Here is a 24,770-nt window from a genome sequence, read left to right on the forward strand (position 1 = left end):
TTTTCCGTAATTTTTTACTTGCTTCTACAGAATTTTAAAAAAATTAGAGCACCGAAAATAAGTATACTTTTTGAATTTCATCTGAACTGTAATATCTTTTTATTCCTTTTTAACTTTAATTTTATTTTTTAAAATAATTGGTTGAATTTATTATGAAAAGTATAGAAGTTATTAACTTAATATAAAAGGCAAAATAAACACATTTATTGAAATGAAAAATATATTAATTTACATATTCATAATAGAAATTTAGGATTAGAATACGCAAATAGATAACAGATATGGATAATAGAAAATGCCTGTGTATTGTATGATTTTCATTTAAAAAAATTCTGAACTGACAATGTGAACTTCTTTTAACGTGAACAAATTTTCTGTCACCCTTCGAGTTGGCGTTAACAAGGTTTTACTGTGTGGGTATATACACACACGCTCATAAGTTACTATAAAAGTCCCTATTTCAAGAGAGCTTTAATATTTCCTCGGTGGAAATTGGTACCAAATCATACCATAACATCTCAATCCGTCGCAGAAGTGATATATGTCCCTTAGCTGACAGGCAGGAAAAATTCCCAATTTTAAATGTCACAATATCATAATTGCTGCTACTTTTCTTCCCCATGGCATAGCATGTCTACTCAGATCTTTATCCAAAATTCTTTTATAAATTATGGCATAGTTTTTCTGAGGATCTCTTTCTTGGAATTATAATAAACTTCAGCGAAGTCCAACTTGAGAATTCAAATGAGCTTACCAACTGGCTAACTTGCTCGGTTGTTAACAAAAAATTTCACTGTGTGGTAGTAAAATAATATTTCAAGTGAGAAGATTTTGCCATTTTAAATATTATTAGGATAAAATGAATTGAGCTAGTATTAGATCTAATTGTATTTTTTTCCTTCCAAATTTTATGTAACTTTTTTCATGTTATATAAATAAATTTTAAGAGTTTTGCTTGAAATACAGTTTTAATTAGTCATTTCAAGAGTATCAATTTAAAGTAATGCATTTGAAAGCTATGAACATTTTAATTGAAAATAATATATTGTTTTATTAATTAATAAAAGGTTGCTGAAAAGGATCGTGAATTTTCTATGGGAGTGGCATCTGTTGGAGATTCTGTTGGAATAGCATTGGCTGGAATTGTATCTCTGCCAGTTCATGAAGTTTTATGTAAATTACCTGCATATATGTAATGTTTTTTTATTCAAATTGTGTATTTTTTATAACCTGATTACACAAAATTTATAATAAAATCTGTAGCTACTTTTTTTCATCTATGAAGCGAAATAGTTTCCAAAATCTTTCGAAAATGTCTTTAAATAAACTCTGTAAAGTTGCAACCAAATCTATCCATGTGGTTGCAAAAATAAACGAAATAATTTCTAACCGATAGAAGGTTCAATTAATATTTACTACTTATAGTGACTTCAGTTTTCTCGGTGAGGATGTCATCTCTGTTAACCATTCAAATGATTTATTCAGTAATGGCTGAATAAATAAATTTAATTAATTAATAGATATATAATAGAGAAATAAGTAAAAGCTGAAGAATACAAAGTAAGAAACTATGGTATCTTTTTTGTAATAGTTGTTTACGCATTCTAGAACATTTCATTTAACGGAGGTAAACGTTGCTGAGGGTTTTAATTAAGTTCAGAAACAACACTCTACACCTTGAGATTTTAGTTCAATAAACTAGAATACAATACTTTACATCTGAGAGTAACATTAAGATTTATGAAGTCTTAAGTGTTTTGGGCATAAGAAGTAATAAGTTCAGATTCAGCTACAGTCAAAGATGACGATTGTTCCAGTGGCGTAAGCTGAATTTTTTCAAGGGGTGGTTCATGATTTTCTGAAATTACTAGAAGAAATTCGAGTATGTAATAAAGCACTATTATTTCCCTTATTTAGACAGCTAGACAATTTTGACTTTTTATTTCAACAACATTGTTTAAATTTTGATTTGATTTTTTAAGTTTAAGAACATACTTTTTTTTATAATAAGAGGTAAAATATTTTATTTTTATTAAAAAGTAGGAATTGATCAAGCCAGAAAAAACTACTCATAATGTTGCAGCTACCTAAATAATTACCGTATAAATGTGAATATTCTATAGAAAACCAATGAATTTGACCAAAAATAAGAAAAAATAACTTACCAACAAATAGGGAATTAAACCAATATACAAACACGCTAAAAATTTATTGATTTATACAGTAATATCCAAATGACGGAGTTTTTTTGCAAGTTCGTTTAAAATGTCTTCTACAGCTGGGGTAAATTTTCTATGAATGTTTAACAGCACCAATCCATTCATTCTATTATTACCCGTTGAATTGCGTAAATAAGTCTTTAAACGGCGTTAAGTCGAAAAGGATCTTTCGTTTGTGTTTGTTGAAACAGATACAACGACCAATATTTCTAGGAGTTTGAAAATGTTTGGTGTTATATCTTTGTTGCACATTCCAAGAGCATCCGCCGCAGTTTTTGGAGCACTACATTCGTCTTCACTAATCATTTTTAATCTTTTCTACCAGAGTTTTAGTTCAGAATTAAGACTATCATTACAGGTATCCAAATCTCGAGAGTAAAATTCCACTTGTGCTTCAAAAGTCTTTATGTTTGAAGGTTGGCAAATGAAAGGATCGACAGGAAGAAGACGCTAAAATACTTTCAAAATATCACGATGCGATACAAATCTTAAGTCTAATTGTGTTATAAAATTTTCTATAAATGGAATGAATACACTAACTCAGAAGTATGTTTCTGGTGTCGATGAGGGAAAATTAGCGCGATTTTTCTGTTTTCCCGTTGTTCTAGCGATTTGTATGGAAGATCAAATTGTATGTTGCAAGTGTAAGAGAAACAACCTCGTATACCTTAAAAATCATCTTATCAGTCTGGATGATTTGAAGTGAATTTAAAACAACCTCAAAATAAGCTTAGGTATAAATAAAATGACTTCATATACCTCAATAAATACCTTTTTATCGTTAGTTGAAATAAGGTAAAAATTTTTATACCTCAAAAATACCTCTTTTGTTACAAGTGTAAGAAAATAAACCTGGTATACCTTAAAAATCTCCTTATCAGTCTGGTTGATTTGAAGTGAATTTTAAACAACCTCAAAACAAGCTGAAGTATATATAAATCAACCTCGTACACCTTAATTACAACCTTTACGAGGTATAATTTTTATTGCTGTTTTCTCTGCAACCTTAAATATACCTCAAAACAACCTTAATACCTCAAATCAATCTTAAATATACCTTAAATTTTCATAAGGGTAGCCCGACGACCTGCACGCGAAGTCGAGCACTTTGCGGTAGAATAGTTTTAACGAGGACCAATACAACACACCCTCTGTCCCTACGCAGACTGATCCAAGTGGTCATCTACCCGCACACTGACCGCAACCAGTGATGCTTGACTTCGGTGGTCTGCTGGGAACCGTGTCTTAACGATCAATCCACTGCGGGACCTTGATGGTTTTAAAACTAATCTTTGGAAAATTTCGAAACAGTAAAAGTGCTTCATTACTGAGAATTCCTTTGAATTGCAAAATAAATTTTTTTTTAATGTAACATTTTAAAGATAACTGTCAGTGAAATACAGCCGAAAGTGAATAATTCAGAATTTTTATCAGACCCTAGAATTCTGTTCATTGTGCATACTTCAACCTTTCTGTGTGATTATAATAGGTGCAGCGCCCGTGCTACTCAAGTTAAAAATCTTGATGGTAACAATCAATAATTTCATCATAAACCATTATATTTTTGATGGTAACGAACTTAAGTAACCATCACCCTAATGTAAGAATTTGGTCTGATTTATGATGGTCCAGCATAAGAATAGCAACTTGTTTTGATGATTCGTTCAAGTTGAACCATCAGAAATTTCCATCCTAGTTTCTTAGAAATCAAATGTTGGAAAGATCATGAAAAAACATCACCTCAATGTAAAAATTCGGACTGATTTATGATGGTCCAACATAAAAAACAAATAAATTGTTTTGATGGTTTCCAGAGATCCATCAACAATTCCCAATATAACATCATGGAAATATATGGTTGGAACCATCATGGAATTGTATAGTTGGAACCATCATGGATTGATGGTCCATGAGAATCAAACTTCTCTTGATGGTAAACCCAGTGGCGTAGCTACCTAGGGGCTAGGCGGGGCAGTGCCCCGGGGCCCTCAAGCTCAGGGAGCCCTCGAATCCTTACCTCGATGGAACTGAAGTTTTGAAAATTTCTCCCATTTTCAAAATAAATATGACAGGTTGCAACCCCACTTTAATCATGACAACTCAGTTGAGAGAAATTCAAAAGTTATGCATAGGGAATTCCCCTAAATTCTTTCTGTAGGTTGGCAGTGTTGTCAATTTGACGGATAGTGATATGTGCGTTTTATTGTGAATTCGAGTTAAGATTTTTTTTTCGAGAACGGTTAGAAAATTAATACTGTATCAGGAGTAAGTAAGCTAATGTCAATAAAATTTTTCGTATTGGTCAATATAGTGGTTCAATTTTATTTGATTTTACCACTCATACTGATGTCCGTTAAGTCAATAAATCGTGTCAAATCTATAGATTTCGGCTACAGCTCATTGTATAACGCGAAATATCGTGAAAAAATGCAAGTGACCTGCAGTAGGTACATTAATTCAGGTCCGCGGGCAGGAGATCGTTCATGGTCTCTGTAATGCCTTTCCTATCCAATAAATAAGCAGACCAGATTTTTAAAACAATAAAACTTAACTTTATTTAAAAAGAAAAGAAATAGGCATTGTTTTCCAGTAAGAGCTTCCAGCTCTTAGAATACCCTATTATATCAAACATACATCTACCTTTCTCTCTCTCGCATCCCTCCGACGGGGTGACAAAATGCTCCAAGTGCGCCTTAAAAGGTCGCCAAACAGTTGCCAACCATTACAGTCTCCACCGTTAAATGTGGTAACACTAATGGTGATATTTTTTTCCCCGGGGATTCCCCAACGACACTTGTAGCGTATCATTGTGTTTCTCTTTCCTTTTATTTTACTTTTAACGTCGTCAGTGAACAGTTAGTACCTACCTACTCGAGCACAATCTAATATTGTATTGTTTAAATAAATTAGAAAACTAAAATTATGGATAAAAAGAAGAAACCCAGTGGTGAATTTAAACGCAAACAACGCCAAGAAGGAGAAGATAGTAAACAAAAATTGCCCAAAATTGACAAGTTTTTTAGTCAGCCTTCTGCAAGTACATCTGGCCAAAATATTTCTATTGATAGTGACTCAAATAATGTGGTAACTGCAGTGTTGGTTAAGAAGCCTACTGAAGAAGATTCGACAATTATTGCAGTTGGAGATACCTCCGCCGCCGATCATGTGAACGTGGATGATGTTTGCATGACACACATAAGAGCGGAGGGTTTGGAGGAACCACAGACCTCTACATTTTTCGAAAATGTGTACGACAAATCTTCTTATGACTTGGGAAACTTCACGAACATGATATTAAGTGATAGCGAAAAACGCCAAATTCTTGATATGGGGCCCTTACAGCTTTCATGACCTTTATCAACAGACATCAAAAAGAACAATAGGTGTTTTTCAAAATCGTACTACGTTTCGTATTCGAAATACGGGCCAGTTAATCGTTTTTGGTTGTGTTGTTCCAAAATACTAGACGCTGCCTATTGTCAACCCTGCTGGTTATTTGCTTCACAAAGGAATAATGTTTGGTGTACGGGAATTCGAGATTGGAAGCATTTATCAGAAAGAATTAAACTACACAGTTGTTCGAGTGGCCATTCGGAAGCATGTGCTGTGTATGAATTTTGGAAGAAAAAAAACGATACTAATACTATCGACAAGGAACTTGAAAATGAAATTCGTAAAGAAGCATCAATGGAAAATGGTTCTTCAAAGGTTATTCGATATCATACTTACCCTAGCAAAGAGTTCTTTGGCTTTGAGAGGACATCAAGAAGACTTACGTCAGAAAGGATACCACGGAAATTTTCTGTCCTTTGTAGAGCTTGTCGCTCGATATGATCACATTTTGCGTCAAGTTTTGGATATGCCCAAAGGTAATAATAATTATTTCTAAGTTTTTTTATCGTTTTATTTTGTTTATAATTATTAACTGTTTAATATCGGGACTCTTTTGAAATTGTGTTTTTTTATGTTTTTAGGATCTACAAGATATGTGAGTGCAACAATTCAAAATGAAATGATTGCGAGCTTGGGGACCAAACTCGAAACCCATCTACTAGAACAAATTAGAGCGTCACCGTTTCTTGCCATCATAATGGATACGACACAGGACATATCGAAGGTAGATCAGCTAAGCATTGTTGTGAGGTATGCAGTAGTAACCAGATCGGAAAATGGATAGTCAATTGATATAGAAGTAAAAGAATTGTTTCTAGGCTTTTATGCAGCCATCAAACATGGCGCAGTAGATTTAGTCAACCAAGTGACAACATTATTTATCGACAAAAATATTGATTTAAAAAAATGTGTGGGGCAAGGCTATAATGGTGTACAAAAGCATATTAAGGATATCCAGCCTAACGCAGAGTACGTACATTGTGCCACTCATAATTTAAATTTGATGATAAATGATGCTGTAAGCAGTTGTGTGGAAATACAGATTTTTGTCGCAACGTTGCAAGACTTGTATAACTTTTTCGGAAACAGCATCAAACGTAGGGATCTACTGTCAAAATTTACTGGCGAACCGGACACCACTCTAAAAAAACTAAATCCGACTAGATGGTCCAGTAGGGTCAATACGATATCTGCAATAAAACTTCGTTATTTTGATATTATCAAAGCATTATCAGAAATAGTTCTAAAGAGTCCTAATAAAGATGAGCGTAGTGAAGCAGAGAGTATTAAAGCAAAAATGCTAAATTTCGAGTTCGTGTTGCTTTGCGAATTCATGCACAGCGTATTGAACGACATCAATTATGCATCCAAAACTGTACAAAAATGCGACATCAATTTGGGCGAGGCGAGTAAAGTTTTAGCAGAGACCAAAGCAAAGTTGCAAATTTATAGAAATGATTTCGAATTATTCAAGTGCAAAGCTAGTGAAACTGCAAGAAAATATGGTATTGATACCCATTTTCAAGAAAAAAGGCAAAGAAAAGTTAAAAAACATTTTGATGAATTAGCTGCTGATCACCGATTTCCAAACCGAGAAAAAATATTTAAAATTGAGATTTTCAATAATGTACTAGACACAGCAATTAGATACCGTTTTATTGGTATGAGTGCAGTCTGTCATACTCGTATATTCGATTTTCTAACAGCAACATTTTTATTACATGTTGATGAAGCAACTTTATAACAAAAGTGTGACGAATTCCAAAGAAAATATTCAGATATAATAGGCCCTAGTTTTTCACTTTAATTTATTAATATTTACCACCTAGTTTTACCTCCACTAACTCAAGCATGGACTGTTCACAAATTATGTAAGGAAATAATGACCAAATATGAAGTGCTAGAATGATACCTAACGGAAGTATTTACAGCAATGTTATTATTCTTTACAATTCCTGTCACTTCTGCAGTAGCTGAAAGGTCATTTAGCAAATTAAAAATAATAAAAAATTATTCAAGAAATAATATGGGCCAAACTCGACTCCGACATTTATCGCTAATAGCAATTGAAAACAAAACCGCATCAAGCCTGGATTTAAACGAAGTCATTGATACTTTTGCGAAAACTGAAGCTAGGAAAAAATTGTAAATATTATTGTTATTTAGTCAGTTGGTAGGCCCGACCTTTATATAATAAACCCTTGAATCTTCTCTATTTCGTTTTATTAGCCAAACCTACACCAAGTATTAATTGTAATTTATGTTGTTACTGTTTAATATTTTTATTACCTGCCCTGCAGTGCACAAAAAAGAGCTTAAGTAGCTTAGCATTTTTCATGTATTTGTATATTTTACATTTTTATTTGATAAAACCTAATCAGTTTAAATAGCAGTGTGGCCCCATTTTTTAATTTGTCCCAGGGCCCTTGGTTACCTAGCTACGCCACTGGTCGGCAGAAATAAATACAAACATGTATTAAGATTATTTTGTACGAAAATAAATTGTCTTAAGGTATGATTAATTTTTTCTCTGTATAATTATAGTAAATACCAAAACAGTATGAATATTAACATTTAATCTTTAGAAACATATTTATTCATATTGTCAGTGCAATTTACGTTGCGTTTTAGAATTTTGAAATTTTTCACTTATGCGCCTCTTTCACTTTTGCGCTTTTTTCTCTTGGTCCCTTACACCGGTGCATAAGTGAGAGTTTACTGTATTTTTCAGTCTGTGCTAGTTTTTAAATTATCACTGGTTCGATTATTGATCAAAGAAAGTAGTTTCGAAAAATAACCATATTATTAATTATAGCAGGGTCAAGTGTCAAGAGAAAGGTAGTGCGTTCGAGTATTTTTTTTAAGAGCGGGTAAAATACTATTCAAATTGTAGCAGGTTCTAATCCGATAGATAGTAGTTTCGAGTAACAATAAGAAAATTGGGTTTGAATGTTGATTGATAAACTTGTTTTTTAAAACTGATGCGTGTTCGAATAACTGATAAAAACATAGTGAGTTCAAATGCTTAATTAAAAGACTGGTTTTAAGAGCTGGTCAAATAATAGCAGGTTCGAGTATAGATTTTAAAAAAAATAGCGGATTCGAACACTGATCAAAAAGAGCCGGGTTATAAAACTTATCAAATTATGGAAGATTAGAGTGCAGCTAAAGCAGGAGAGTTCAAGTCTTGATCGAAATAAATTGCGATCGAAAACAGTTTTTCAGTTAGCGAGTTCGATTAAAAAATAATGAGTTCGGAAACTGTTCAAATGCTAGTGGGTTTAGGAATTAGTAAAAAAAAAATTGGGTTCGAAATCATTTTAATGATAACCGATTTGGGTACCGATAAAAATTTTGTTAGGGCAGGTATTTGTGAATCAGGTATTTATTATCAAAATAGAGTGGTTTTGGATACTGTTCCAATAAATAGGCCGAATACCGATTAAAGACTATTAGTATAAAAAGAAACCTGTTATAAAAACTCATCGAATAACAGTCTAGTTGTGATAAAAAAATAAATAGGTACAAAAACTTTACAAATAGCTATTTTAAAAAAATATGATCTAAAAGTGTCAAATGCTAGGGGGTTTGAGTAACAATAAAAAATGGGTTCAAAATTTTTTTATGAAATTATAGTAGTTTCGCATACCGATAAAAAGATAGTGGATTTGACAATTTCGAAGTGACAAGTTCGAGTGCTGATTTAGGGACAGATTTCGATAGCTGATAAAATAATTGCAAGTTGGAGGATCCGCAGAAAGTTGGCGGTTACAAGTTTTGATCAAACGAGAATGGATTCGAAAATTGTTTTAATGATAGCCAATTCGAGTACCGATAAAAAGATGGCGAGTTTGAGTATTGGTTCAGAAACTAGTTTAAAAAACTGATCAAATTACAGTGGGTCCCAGTACCGATAAAAGAGAGTGGTTCGAGATTTTTTTTTTTAAAAAAAGGTTCAAAATTTGGTCATATAGTAGAGGGATTTGGTACCGAAGAAAAGTTAATAGGTTCGAGTACAGGTTAAACGAATTGGTAATTGGTTATAAAAATTAAGTTATAGCAGATTCAAGCACCGAGAGAAGAATAGTTGATTTGAACATTGATGTAATTATAGCAGAATTTCGTTACGATAGAAATATAGTGGGCACGAAAACAATTCTCTTGATATAAGTTCGAGTATTGTAATAATAATATAAAACCTTTTTCATTTACCCCATACTTTTCTATCGGTATTCAAGCCTGCTACAAATTAATCAGTTACTAAAATTCAGTCTGTTTTGACAAATAGTGGAGTTGTCTTTTAGTTGGTTGGTTAATAAACTATTATTAAAACAATTTTCAAACCTTTTCTTAATTAAATCATTTATCTTTCCATCGATACATCAATCTGCTATAATTTATATAACTCTACCAGCCTTAGTGAATATTTTAACTTACTAGAGTTAATCACATATATTCCTGCTGTAACTTGAGTAGTCTTCAACCTGACTTTTTAAAACTGGAATTCATACTATTGCTTTAATCGATACCTTAACTTGCTGCAATTTTAATAGTTTTTGAACCCAATCTTGACTGAAACCTAATATTTTTCTATCCCAAATAATTATAATGGTTATTGAACCTACAATCAGGGAGCGTAGCCAAAACTTTCAACAAAAGATAGTACTTTTTAGGTACTAAAAGAATATTTTTTTAGCTCTATATACATTAACTAAATATTAATTCTTAACGCGGTCATGTAAAGTCTTTGATAACTAGTTTCTGACAAAGAACTCTTTTTCTTGATTGTATTAGCTATTATAAAAAGATCAAGAGGTTCTTCGGTTCGATATCAGAGGGTGGAAAATGAAGCCTGAAATTGAGAATATCTTGCGAAATGCAACAGAGTTGCACACGAGAGAGCAACAGTCTCACCGAACTCAGCTCAGCATATGCAATCCCGCAAGTAATTTATCAGACTTGTAAAATGATTGTCGCTTTCATACGCTACGGACCGACGGTGCGCCGAAATGGATTATGGTTGAATGAAATGTGAAAACATTGAATAGAAAAATATGAAAACCACGCTTTTGGCCATTGCGTGGCGAAAATCGACATGGTAAAGGAGAAAAAATATCTCATTTTCGAAAAGGGTAAATTAAGCACTTTTTAATAACACTCAATAAAAAGCACCCTTAAAAAACGCTACGCACCATGATAGTATAATCAGTATTCAAGGGCAAAGGTAGTAGATCTCATTATTACCGAATCCTTTATATTTTTACCAGACTCCTTAGTTAGGTTTTCTCAGTCTACTTTATTGTTTACATAATCTACTACTAATTTAATCATTGCTGGAATCTATTTGCTTTTTGTTACCAGGGATAAACTATGATAATTAGGCAGTCTCTGAAAAGGGTAACAGTGTAAATTACAATATTGGTGACATTAAAATAGATGAGATATTGGTGAAATTAATTCTCTTTGTAACTAAGACCTTTGCCTCAGCTGTCTTAGAATTATTAAAGAATTTGTAATAATACATTTTAGTACTAATCGGTTTTAAAATTTACTAAAATCGGAGAGTTGTAATTAACCTAGCTTTTTTAAATATAAGGTAACCAGGCTAAATAAGCTTCAGTTTACAAAACACTGATGTCTCAGTTTATCCTTGCACGCAATGACATTTACTTGCTGTACGCAAATTTAGCATGCGATAACTTTACATAGATAACGTATTTTTCTATATTTCCCTTTGAATTTATTTAATATAACATATTTACCATTGCTAATTTTAACTATTGTTTTCAGCATTATCTTACTGAAATTGCATGTCTTACTCCAGAGCACCACTTCCTTTTAGCGAAGATACTTTTCCTCCATAACCTGTCCCCTTTACCAAATTTTTTCTAAATTAAATTTAACAATATAGTCTAACTCAGGGGTCCCCAACCCTATGCCCGCTGCTTGTGATGAAATATTTCAGTTTTCCATTTCCCCATAAAATGCTATGCAAGTACATACATAAGTACGCTAGCTCAGTAAAGGTAAAGTACTTGATAGATTTCTAGATTTAATTGAAGAAATAAAAAATTATCTTGCAGCCAAAAATCAAATATTTTTAGATCTAAGAAATCCTCTTTGGCTAACAGATTTGTCTTTCACAACGGACATAACAGAAAAATTAAATAATTAAAATTTAGAGCTGAAGGGAATGGACAAACATATAGCAAGAATGATAGGGGCTATAAACTCATTCAGAGCTCTAGTTTTGTGGATATCACATTTGAAAATGAAGTCTCTTGTGCATTTTCCGTGCATGATCAATTTGAAAAGCGCTTTTAACAGTTTAATATCATCGAGATATTTGATTACATATTTTGTAAATCCTTTTACCAACCAAATAAACGTGACCGCACTAGCTACACACATTTCAGAATTTCTTCAAGTAAGGCGAGAAGTGGAGATAGAAATTTTGGATCTTCAGAATGACATTATCCTCAAAACTATTATATCAGATGAGAAATTCTGGAATATAGTTGTCAGAAATGAATTTCATTCTTAAAAAGAGCAACATATATAATAAAGTCGTTTTTTGGTTCCACTTACTTGTGTGAATCACTGCTTTCGACAATAAATATCATAAAATCAAAATATAGATTCCGACTTACAGATGAATACCTTGATGATTGCTTGCGAGCAGGAATTTCACATCATTCTCCCAATTATGAAGCGCTGGCCAGTGAAATGCAATGCCAAAGATCACATTGACTGTATTTTATATATTTTATAAATAATTTTTATACTTCGTATGGTTTGAAAAAGCAATTTAGTAATCATTTATTTTACACAAGAATATTAATACTAATTATATTCCTAAGTTAAATTAATTTTTAAAATTAAATTTTTTGCGCATTGTATGTAGTGTGTATTATTACCCATGTCTATCAACTATAAATTTATCTTAAAAAAATAAATGGTGCCCGCCATTCGACCAATATTGTGATATTTGCTCTTAGGTACAAAAAGGTTGGAGACCCCTGGTCTAACTTTATTAAATACGTCTAAAAAACAATTACTTTCCTATTCAGCAATTAATAAAAGCAATTATAAAAACAATTATTTCCTATTAAAATGTTATTTTTCGGTTGTAAAAATGAAACACACACGAAATAATCTTTTAATTACATCACTGGCTTAGCATATTCATATTAAATATAACCTAAAGAGGAATGGGATTTAACATTGAGCCTTTTCTAGTCAATAATAAGATTACTGTTATATATTAATACAGTTCATTTTTTTGCATCATATCACTAACATATAGAGTATAAAACAGTAAAAGAAAATTTTCTAAAAGTATGATTCGGGTAGATTTCTTCAAAGACGGTTTGAAATCGACTTATCTTCTCTATTTATCAGATCGTCAATGGAGAGTGCTTGAGACAAAGTCCAAACTAAGCAGGATGGTTGGTTCAACTGCGAATAGGTTTAGAGGCATTGTTGAAAGTATTACGTCACATCATTTTCTGGAGGTTGATTTTTAAATATGTACCGGTGAGGAAACTTGGCAATAATGATCCTCCACTCACAATAGATTAACTCTATGCTATCGTCAGAGCTCTATAATCAGGTAAGGCGCCGGGTGGAAATTTTCGGAGATATCTTCTATATCAATCGTCATTGGCACCTGGAGTTCTTCAATAAATGACTGAAAGTGGGAACTTTTCAAAAAATAATGGAAAATTTATGGTCGCCCTTATTGGTAAATTAAAGATAGATCCAAGATTGCCTGAATGCTGCAGGCTCATCTCCCTTCTCTTGGTCTGGGGCAAGATTCTCGACAAATTGCTTGCCAAGAGACTAGTCTATTATCTCGAATCTACAAGTTAATTGATCCGGGAGAGGACGGATAGCACACTCCAATGCTTAGTAGACTTTGTTACATCATCCGAGCAGGAAAATAAGCACACAATTGGGGTGGCTCTGGGCATTAAGAATGCCTTTAATTACGCCTTAACTGGGCAATTCTCTAAATCGAACTGAATAAGATTGAGCTTCCACACAATATACTTTTATTTTCAACTTTGTGGAAGATAGACAATCACCAGAAAGATTATTTATATGGGAGTTCCGCAGGGCCCGTCGTTTGTTCCGATACTCTGGTTGGTCCTGGTATACACAGTTTTTCATCGGCTTTTAACTATCAACTTTACTTCTTTTAGGGATTTTAATTCTCAGAATAATTATCGCTTTTGCAGACAATCTTCTTTTAACTAAGCACTTTACTTTATATCGATTTGATCAATTACCAATCGCATTCTCAATGAACTTAGAGCCTGGGCCAAGCCACACAAACTAAATTTCAGCGAACATAAAACCAATATGATCACTTTCCCGAAATGCATTGGTCAGGTTACGATGCTGCCATATTAATTGTTTGAAATTTGTCAACAGGGAAAATACTTTTTCACCTTGCTCTTGAATCTGTCCTTTCTTCTTCAGCTCTTATCTATAATTGTATGGGTGCCTCTGACAGACTGCTGCGAAGTGAGAAGTATGATGGACAAGTGGAGCTGTAGGATGTCCAGGACCTGATCTAAGCATTCTTGGAACATGGATGGACATGAATAAAATCAACAGACCTTAAGTCACTTCCTAATTGCATAAGTAAAAATGAGTGATTGCATGTAGTAAACCATTAATTTTGCATATGATACTACAGTCTTTTCTGACCACTTCTTGTTAAATTTTCATTTGTGTTGTTAACGTATCAAACTCTTCCACAGATTTGACTCCTCTTGTGACAGACCCTGTAACAAAAAGTACATTTTTAATATCTTTTCATAACCTATTACTACAGTTATTTAAATCGAAACTATTGTCAAAAGAGTTATGATTTTTTTCCAACTACTTACTCGAATGTTTGAAAATGAGCAACGATTGTTTGCTTTGTTGCGCTGAAGATTTTCTAAATCATTTGAAGGCGTACTTAGAACTTGTGAATTTATAGTGAAAAATTATGCATAGCTTGTGCTGCGAATTCTCGCAATAGCTCTCCTGCGCATGTTGTTTTGGTGCGACTGCAGCGCCATTCTTCAATAGAAGTTGATGTTAATATCTCGATCTGAGAGCAAGCGCATTTTTAGCTCCGTAAATGATTGAAATTTAATTGTTAATCCATTTTGCTTGTGTTTTCTAATTCCGTTATTATTAAAGTGATTGTCTATAAAACAAGTTAGAGTCTTTTATGACTGAGCAAATTGATATTTATTACCTACAGTGGCAGTCCTGGAGAACGGGGTAAGTAGAACTTACCTTGATTAATAGAGAATAAGTTTTTATCAGTTTTTGCTTAAAAATTGACAGCTTGTTTCATCTATTACTTTTTATGTACGGGTGAAGTAATGAAAGTTTTTGGTTGAGAAGAAAACTTTTTGAGGTAGGTACTTTTTTTTACGTCGCACTAGAGCTGCACGATGGGCTATTGGCGAAGGTCTGGGAAACATTCCTGAGGATGATCCGAGGACATGCCATCACAATTTTGATCCTCTGCAGAGGAGATGGCTCCCCTGCTTTGGTTGCCCAACGACCTGCGCGTGAAGTCGAATACTTTACGGTAGAACAGTTTAACGAGGACCGATATCCGCACATCCTCGATCCCTACGCAGGCTGATTAAATTGGTCACCCACCCGCTTACCACCCTATACCGCGCACCCACCAGTGATGCTCGACTTTGGTGTTCTACTGGGAACCGTGTCTTTACGATCAGTCCACTGCGGGACAACATTTTGAGGAAAAGTTCAAACTAAAAAAAATTAGGAAAAATTCATCGTTGCGCATTGGGATAATGGTGTCGTAATATGGATTAATGCTTGTGTGTTGTAATTTTTTGGCTTGTAGGTAAAAAATTTACTAAATTTTCTGCTACCCACAAATTTTTTAACGAGTTTTTTTGATGGGTGAATGATTTCTTGGCATGGATTAATGAATGGAGAGGAAATTCAAACTTCTGGTTTTTTGGTTAAAAATTAGCAAAATTTAATCTTGGTGATAACTTTGTTTTTGAAATTGGGCTAAGGAAATGGTCGAGTGAGCTAACGAATTTTTTAACTAGACTAAGGAATCAGTTTTAATATCTGAGATTGTACTTAAAACTAGCTTAGATTTGTTAAAGTTTAAGAAAAAATAATTTTAGCCGAAATTATTTTGGGCAGGTTGTTTATCGTTGGTAAAAAATATCTGAAATAAGTCAATGTGAAGGAGGAAAGATTTAATCTATTAATTTTTATTAAAACGTTTACATTTGTTTTGGTCACAATCACTTTTCTAACACGAGGGATAACCATTTTTTGTAATGGACTAATGCTTGAAGACAAAATTAAAGATTATGTTATCTAGGTTAAAAATCAGATAAACTCACTTTTGCCTTAAATTTTGTTTAAGTGATTAGCTATCGTGAGCTAATGATTTCCTACTAACGCTACGTTTTGAAGCAGATTTTCAAATTGTGTTTATCAACTTCTCAAAAACTCTTTTTTGACAAAACTTTTTTTGCACGTTTCCTACCTTCAACAGCTGGCTTATTCACTTGAATTATGAGGGTCGCAGTGGCTCGGGGAATAGAGTTCTTGCCACCCAGTCGGGTGTTGTAGTAGATTTGATTCCCAGCGATTTCTGCTTCCGGCACAGATGTAATATGCTCAATAGCAGACTGTTCTTGGGGTTGAATCCTCTTGCCATCGGGTTATCCGTGGGCGGTTTTCCTCACTATGTAACGCAAATGATGGCGAGTTCCATTGAAGCGTTTTCCACGAAGGCTAGTTAATCCAGGAGTTTAAACGCAGGTTAAATAATCGAATGAGCCATGCTTTTTTTTAAGGTTCAGTTAATAAATTTAAATAAACTTCACTCAAATAAACAGTTCTAAATAAAAATCATTGATTTGGTTCAAAAGTTAGCTTAATTTTATACAAGCCCTTTTATATTAGCTTAATTTTTACTAAAATGCCCCAAAAGTCTTCGAGCAGACTCAGATCTCAGATACGAGCTGGCCACTCAAGTGGTTTAGCTTAATTTGCTTTCATCAAAAAGTTAGTTGAGTATGAAGTATGGACTGCCGCATGTCCTATTGTAGTCAATGTAACAAGGGGAGCAAAATGCAATTACTTATCTCCGAATATATTTTGATTCATAATTGAATTAATTTTAGTTTGTGTAAACTTCATTGGAGTTGTACCGATTATTGCAAAAGCGGTTTAAACCATAACGGATCCACCACCAAATTGACGTTTGGAAGTCGTACCAAAATCAGTTCGTAAGTCGTACCAAAAATATTGGCAGCCATCTGGTCTATATAATTAAACTTCGTTTCATCGGAAAAGAGAACATCATCCCAATTCGTACCTTTTTAAGAGGTTTCTTTGCAAATGCTAAACGAGCATCTTCGTGTAATTTAGTAAGCGCAGTTTTCTTTTAATATTTTTAAATAGAATGTTTGGATTATTATAGTTCGTTCCCCATGAGTTGTCTCTTGGCTCCGCTTTCATAACGTGGTATCCGACGATACTATTTCGCTATTTTTGGAGAAGGATGTGAAAAATTTCGAACAAGGTTGCTATTTGGCGATCGTATGACAAAAATATTTATTTTGCAATCTTTATGTGCATTTTTTTTAACATTAAATATTTTATAAATTTGATGATGTTTCTCTCTTTTGAGTGAATAGTTTGTCCTTTTTGAGGCAAATTGGGAAAACCCCAGTTTTCATATTTAAAATATATTTAATTAGCTTGAGTAACGAAAGGTATAATAGCAGATGATAAAGCAAAGTAAGGGACTGGAAAAGTATTCACTGATTGTGCTTGGCGCGCATTAAGGGTTGTCTCATTTTCTAGCGCGGAGACGTTTCTTCTCTTACTCCCACGCTGAAATGGACTCTGCATCCGAGGAGGTGGAGCCAAGTGCCAACTCCTGGTGAACGAACTGTACTTAAACCGAGCGGCTTTTGCATGCTAATTGCATTTAATTTTTAATTCGTGCCGATGACATCTTTCTGTGACGAGCAAGCTTCCAGATTCGTCTTCCTTGCTTTGATAATTTTTACTCTCCTTCTAATACGTTGTTTACTGCCATAGCTATCAGAATTCTTGAGACGACTATTCACTGTTGTCTTGGACCTTTCTATTTTTTTGCCAATTTGAGAACCACTCAAGACCATTTCTTTAAAATCTAAAATTTTATCGACTTAATACTTTTTTTCGAATTTTTTTTAAATGATTAGGCCAATTTTGCCATAGTTTTAATAATATGGATAGTTGACCGTATGAAGATAAGCACAGATGGCGCTAGGAGTTAAAAAAACTTCCGGCTTACTACTTCCGACAGTTTTTCCTACCTAAATTTCAAAAAACGCACCATCCAATATTGTTATACTTGTAGTGTCTTCAATATAGCTCGTTCTTTCAACCTAACTGTCAATGAAGCAAATAAATTCGGAAAACTACGCAAGCCATCTATAGGGCTATCTAAAAAAATAACAAACGGTGCTATTTTACACAAATACAGTATAATACAATACTGTATTAATACAATATAACACTCACAACATGGCTAACCTTACACTTAGAGCCATGATGGCTCAGGGGATCGAGAATTCGCCTTCCAATGAGGTGATACGGGTTCGAATCCCAGCGATGGCTGGTCGATACGAATCCGCATACGGTTTGCACCGACGACAGAGCTGACATGAAATATCTTTAGTGATAGACAGATCATGGGTTTGAGTCCCTTTGCCGCCAGGCTATCCGTGGGAGACTCTCGTGGTCTTCCTCTCAATGTAAAACAAATGCGGGTTAGTTTCATCAGAAAGTCCTCCACGAAGGCAAATTTCTCCAAATACTTGATCAGGGAGTTCCCTTAGGGTTGTTCCAAAGCTATGGAGTTGAACGTTAATAGTCGAAAACCCGAAAATTGGGTCGGCTGTTCAGCGACGGTCATAAAATCAAACAAAAATAACCTTAAACTTTAATTATGTTAAGTTATTTTTTAAAATTTATTTGAGGCTTAAGACCTGTTTGAATTTATAAATTACAGAATGAATGGTAAAATTTACGCGTAAATTTAAACACAAATCGCAAGAATAAAACATCCTTGAATACCAAGCCTGTTCACACATCGCCTCGTAAGCATAACATAAGCGGAGGGATACACCGGAAGTTTTCTAAATTTCTTCCGGTTTTAGAAAGCTTTTTATTGCTTACATTCAGTCAACCATCCATATGGAATTAAAAAAAACTTGTCATGCTAAGCAATTAGACGCTATATTTGCAAGCAGAAAATAAATTTGTATACTGAGCTATAACAGCAATGTTTCATATTTGGTGACTTTCAGCTCGACTTTATACTTTTTTTCCAGTACCGTAGACAGCGTTGAATAATGTTAAGAAAAGAGAAAATTTTATTTAACGTTTGTAATGAATTTTTCCTACACAATTTCTGTTTATGAATATTTGTCACTTAACTATTGCTAATCAACGTTATTAAAAACACATATCGCTGACTGATGAACATTTCAAAAACCTTTAACTTCTTTCACCTTTAGATTCACTATTATCCATCGCAGCATTAGTGTAGACAATATTTTAAGTTACGGGATAACCATAACCATTTAAGTTACGAAATTAGACACTAAAACGTAATTTTTTTCCCGTTGAATTCGAAATTTTTGCGGTCGAAAGTTTGGATCCCTTTATGTTAATTTTACTTTTTGCGTATTCTGTTGTTTTTTGAGAGTTTTTTTAGTGACTCGAAAACATTCCTCTTGATCCCAATCTCAGCTGTGGTTGTGAGAGATGGGCGCAAACCAGTTTAAGAATATCTTCTCCGGCTGTACCCCTAAAGGTTGCCTTTTCCTTTATCTACAGGTCCCGTCACAACCCTTGGGAAAGTGGTTTAGATTATGTCGATGGAAGCTAGCCTTCTTCTCTGATAACTCTTTGGAGGTAGAGTTTTAAGAAAATTATACTTAGAATTATTATTAGACGAATTTTGTCCAAATTTCATATTTTGTCATATAAACTGGTGACAACAATTGATAGGACATATAGTTTCTTATTACAATAAAAAAACAGAAAAATGGAATAAAACCGAGCCTGGCCAAAATATCACTCGATCAATATATGAGGAAAAATGTGTAAAATCTGTACCCCAAATAGCGAAACACAGCACAGAAGCAGACGGACACCCCGTCAGAGAAATCCGAATCCGAAAAAAAAAAGATATGTTTATTCAAGTACGTTTTTGTGTCCGACTTTGTAACTTAATATATTGTCTACATTAATTGGTTAAGTTAATGTAGTTTTTACCCTCAAACTATTAAAGCTAAGCTCGTATACCTGTAGATCCAATCATTAAACGAAAAGCTATTCAGGCTGATTCTTTTTTCTTTCATTTGCGGATGTCCAATTTCAGTTGAAATATGCAGTTTAAAGAAAAAAAGTCAGCAAATCAAAAGAAACAGGTGGCAATGTTAAGAAAAAATCAGTAAGAATTTTTGAGAAAGCATTAAAGTATTTATATTGCAACTAGAATAAAGCACTGAAACTGTTTCTGAAACTTCACAGGAAAGTAGGAGTTAAAAAACTTAATATTTGGTCAAACACGTGGAGATTTCAAAATTGATAAAACTTGAAAAGGTTATTCTTACCTGACATATAGTGGTACCGCCTTAAACAGCTCAATTAACACCATAACTCTTCCCTATTGGAGAAATAGTTACGTTAGTAGAACCATAGTTTCAAAAAAGCAGTCTAAATTGTATTATCAGAATTGTTGGTTTTATCACGATTCCCTCAGGGGTTTGAAAAAAAAATTATTCGATCTCCAGATTTAAATCCCTGTGATTTTTTATGGGATTACAACAAAGATTTTATGATTTAGCAGGGTTATGGCAAATGGACCAGATCCACTACCATCGATCGTGACATATTGTAGTGAGTGTAGCAAGAATTCGAATTCGGCCTCATCAACAAAGAATCACATTTTGAACGTATTTGAAAAAAAAATGCCTCTTTATCAAGTAAAATCTGTTAATGTATTGATAATATTTTGTTTGTCATAAGCCTTCCAAACAACGGATGGATTTGTGGCTCACCCGGCATGCAAAAGTTGTATAGAGTAAATGTTGCACATAAATTAAAAAAAATTACATGATAAAGAAATAATAGGGTCCATTATTCGAAAAGTGAGCAAAGCGCTGACCTGTTTGAGCGCGGTATAAAAAAATTCCTATCGTATATTCGTTAATCTCAATTATGCACCTTTATATACGAGTGTCCCAAAACTCATGGCAACGTTAGGAAATGATAGAACAGAACTATAAATCCCTGTATAATATATGGTCCGAAAGCAAGACGCAACTCACTGAAGGGAGCTCCAAGCGACCGCCATAAAAAGGATACTCTCAGTATACCGCCGTGCAACTGAAAAATCAATGTAAGTGAAAAAAAAATTTAAAATAGTGATTTTAATGTATTTGACATCTTTGTATGATAATTAAGTAGAACCACGTTACACAGTATTACGGGAAACGTAAACAGGCTGAGATATTTTCCGCGTGATAGATTCAGTCCCCGCGCTGATACGATGTACCATTTCGTCACCGATACAGATGGCGATCTTACACCACTGCCACGTTCAGTATCCGGCATGTAACTTTGAAAATAAAAACCTTTCGGGGAGCTGTTGGTGCATTCGTTAAAATATCCTACATAATAAGGTAAACTTATCGCCAAAAAATATATATATCAGTTTTTTGACATTCTATTTTAGCGTTCATAGCATTGGCAATAGAAAGAAAATAGTTTTCAAGCCACTTTTCTCGGAATCAATTAAAAATAAAAGCACTTACGTTGTATTTTCAATTGCAGGGAAGAGAGCCGTTATGGCTCAGGGGATAGAGCGTTCCCTTTTCAATGACGTGAACCGGGTTCGAATCCCAGCGATGGCTGTTAGATACCAATTCCACATCCGGTTTGCACAGACCACAGTACTCACATAAAATATCCTCAGTGATAGACGGATCACGAGTTAGAGTACCTTTGCCATCAGGCTAACTGTGGGAGGTTTTCGTGTTTTTCCACTCCATGTAACGCAAATACGGGTTAGTTCCATTTAAAAGTCCTCCACGAAGGAAAATTTCTCCCAATATTTGGTCCAGGAGTTCCCTTGTCTTCCGGATTGGGTTCAAAATGAGAAGGCTACGGAGTTTAACATCGTAGTCGTGAACCCAAAAAGTAGGTTGGCTGCTCAATGTCGGTTATGAAATTGAAATGACAGAGTAACTGTTTTTATTTGCTCTGCGAATCTCCGATCAGATGAATGCTTACTCGAATTAGGAGAAGGCCGATATTCATTACATGTACGGAACAGGGTTTAAGCTGAGTCTAAAAATTCATTAGCAAAAAAGCTAAAATCTGAAAAAAAGTTTTAGCAAAATGCTAAAATGCCATTAGGCTTATAAAATTACTTTATATCAAACAAGTACTGTAAGTTATCTGACAAAGAATAGCTTAATGTACAAGAATATCAAAAAGAATACCTATAACAAAAAAAAACACATTTATTATTTATCAAAACATTTTGGTTTATAATTAACAATCTTCCTTTCTTTCATGTTTGCCCATTTTACAAATGCTTCTTGAAAGTTAAATGCACTTTCAGGGCAGGGCTAAAGAGAATACAAGGGCTAGTTCACTCCGCTCTTAGAGCTGAAGCTACGATTTCCCTCCTCATGACGTCACTGTGTCCGCAGATCTCGGAGATCGCAAGCAAAGATATGATAACTTTGCATCTTTCTCTTTGTAAAAATAAGTTAGACTTTTTCTGGTTATTAGCCTTCAAACTTTACGTAATTAACACATTATTTCCGTTCATAAACATAGTTCAAAAAAAACTTTCTTGGTTATTATATTAAAAAAAATTCCATTTTAAACTTATAAAAATGTTTTGCTAGTTGGTGAAAATGATACGATAAATACTTTATTTTAAAAAGTTCAGTTTTAACCTTAACTATTAAGAAAAATGAAGGCATATATCGACACTTTTTTTTATCTACATATTCTTTTATATTGATAAGTTAAGTTAAATTTAGAATCCCTGATTTTAAAATATGTCGTTAATAGCAATTTGTTCATACTTAATCATTAGGAAACATCAACCTTAAACGCTAATTACTGAAACAAAATAATAATTTAGGTTCATAATGACATTAGAAATTTTACAATTGTTTATAGACATTTAAATTTACGATGATATAATTTATAGATATTTAAATTGAAGAGAATATAATTTTTAAAAAAATCATAAATATTCAGAATAACTACATTAAAAAATATGTTATGAAATTAGGAGAATTCCAGCTATATACTATATATTTTATTTATACTTTTTACTTACATTTTAATTTTCTTTGACTTTATCTATTTTTTAATTCTTTTCACCAGCCTTTCTTTTTGAAGTAACGAGGCGGTTTCTATTTAGATAATGAATTTTTATAAAAGTTCTTTACGACAGAATAAACGTATTGCTGTTTTATATTAACTGTGTCATTTCGGAATCCATTCTTTACATAGTTGTTCATTTACTTTAGGGAACACGCGAAAAATTATACTTTTTCCTTTTGTTTTTGTATCAGAATTTTTGCAAGTTGCAATCGCGCAAACTGGCATTTCGATAATAGTTTTAAATTCTTGTAAATTCACTGCAAAAACTGAGGAAAGTCATTATAGAAAATAACAAATGTCTTAGAATATCTCGCAAAAAGAAATGATCCAATATTAGTTAGAGCTAGTAAGGGCAAACGCTCCGTTCTTGAAGTAAAAGTGCGAGCTTTGCGCCAAAGTGACGTCACTAGAGTGACGTCAAACAGGTTGATTACAACCTGTTTCGAATATTAGTTTTAATCAAATTAAGGCAGCTAAAGCCCCTTTCACAGTCAACAGTGTTGCACAATACTCTATAACAGAAGTTATTAATGGGTACTGTTCAGACACATCATTGGTATATAAAATCTTGTCTGATCAATCCTTCTTGTTTGATCAAGTTTTTTTCATGGATGTTAGCGTCATGGTTTTTCGCGGAAGCTTTTTTTTTAATGGAATTTAGTAAAATCCTTTAGCAAAAATGCGAAAATGCTTTGTTGAATTTTAGCATTTTTGAGGGGTCTTTTCGCATTTTGCGAAAAAAGCTACCGTAGCGGAAACCCTGGTACGGAACTGCAGACGGCATTGCAAGAGAAGCTCAAAGATCTGTCATCTGTAACGGACCAAATTGCGCATCGTATCAGTGCGAGGACTGAATCTAGCACGCGGGAAATGTCTCATGCCGTTTACGTTTCCCGTAGTAAGATTAGGCGAATGCTATGAGATCAAGGAATTCATCTCTATCATGCGTATCGAGTTTAGAGCCTAGAACCGTTGGGTTATCGGGCACTCATCAATTTTACCACGGGGTTTCTCCAGAAGATGTCTGTGGACCCAAGTCGTTGTGCACAAGTATTGTTCACTGAGGAATGCACATTTACATGCGATGGTATTTTAAATATGTGCAGCAATCACGAGTGGGCAACAGAAAACCCGTACGTATTGCGTCCACGTTCTTTCCAGCAACGTTTTCACGCTAAAAGTTTGGTGGAATGGTACACGATCATCTGATTGGGCCACACCTACTGCAAACACGCCTGGAGAGATATTCATACCTTGTGCATTTGCAAGAGGTGTTGACAGAAGGCAGAACTATTCACTCGTGTTCCATTACACATCACACAACGCATGTAGTTTCAATACAACAGGGAATCAGCCCATAACATTGTGGATGTGCGTAACACCTTAGATATCATGTATACGAGATGATGAATAGGACGTGGTGGTCCAATCAACTGGCCGTCACCCAATTTGTCATGTGCCTACTTTTTTTTCTGAAGTCATATGAAGCGAGCCTCATCTACGACGATGGTCCCATAGATTTTGGTGAAGACTTTGTTTCCACTGATATCAATCAGTAGCTGCTGACACCACAAGAGAAATGCATGCCCAAGTCAAAATTCTTGATGGTTCCATCAAAAAAAATGTTGGTTTAAGTTGGTTTCAGTACAACTCATGATGGTCCAGCATCATTTG

General features: G+C 33.9%; 2 protein-coding genes across 6 annotated transcripts in view; one reads left to right on the forward strand and one right to left on the reverse strand.

The window, feature by feature from the left end:
• Positions 1 to 1,280, forward strand: part of Cln3 (CLN3 lysosomal/endosomal transmembrane protein, battenin) — a 76,920-nt gene extending 75,640 nt beyond the window's left edge. For both annotated transcript variants that reach the window (XM_016054981.3, XM_016054982.3), the window contains one exon: positions 1,068 to 1,280. In XM_016054981.3, coding sequence (XP_015910467.1) covers positions 1,068 to 1,196 — 129 coding nt within the window. In that variant the 3' untranslated portion in view covers positions 1,197 to 1,280. The remainder of the gene's footprint in view (positions 1 to 1,067) is intronic.
• An 11,474-nt stretch (positions 1,281 to 12,754) lies between these two features.
• Positions 12,755 to 24,770, reverse strand: part of LOC107441641 (coatomer subunit gamma-like) — a 139,750-nt gene continuing 127,734 nt past the window's right edge. For all 4 annotated transcript variants that reach the window (XR_015430317.1, XM_087154734.1, XM_087154733.1 and 1 more), the window contains 2 exons: positions 20,300 to 20,352; positions 12,755 to 14,404 (listed from right to left, as the gene is read on the reverse strand). The gene's annotated coding sequence lies outside the window, so the exon portion shown is untranslated. The remainder of the gene's footprint in view (positions 14,405 to 20,299; positions 20,353 to 24,770) is intronic.

Source organism: Parasteatoda tepidariorum, chromosome 11 (assembly GCF_982258835.1).
Source record: "Parasteatoda tepidariorum strain Cologne lab strain chromosome 11, Ptep-v5.0, whole genome shotgun sequence".
Classification (NCBI taxonomy): Eukaryota; Metazoa; Arthropoda; class Arachnida; order Araneae; family Theridiidae; genus Parasteatoda; species Parasteatoda tepidariorum.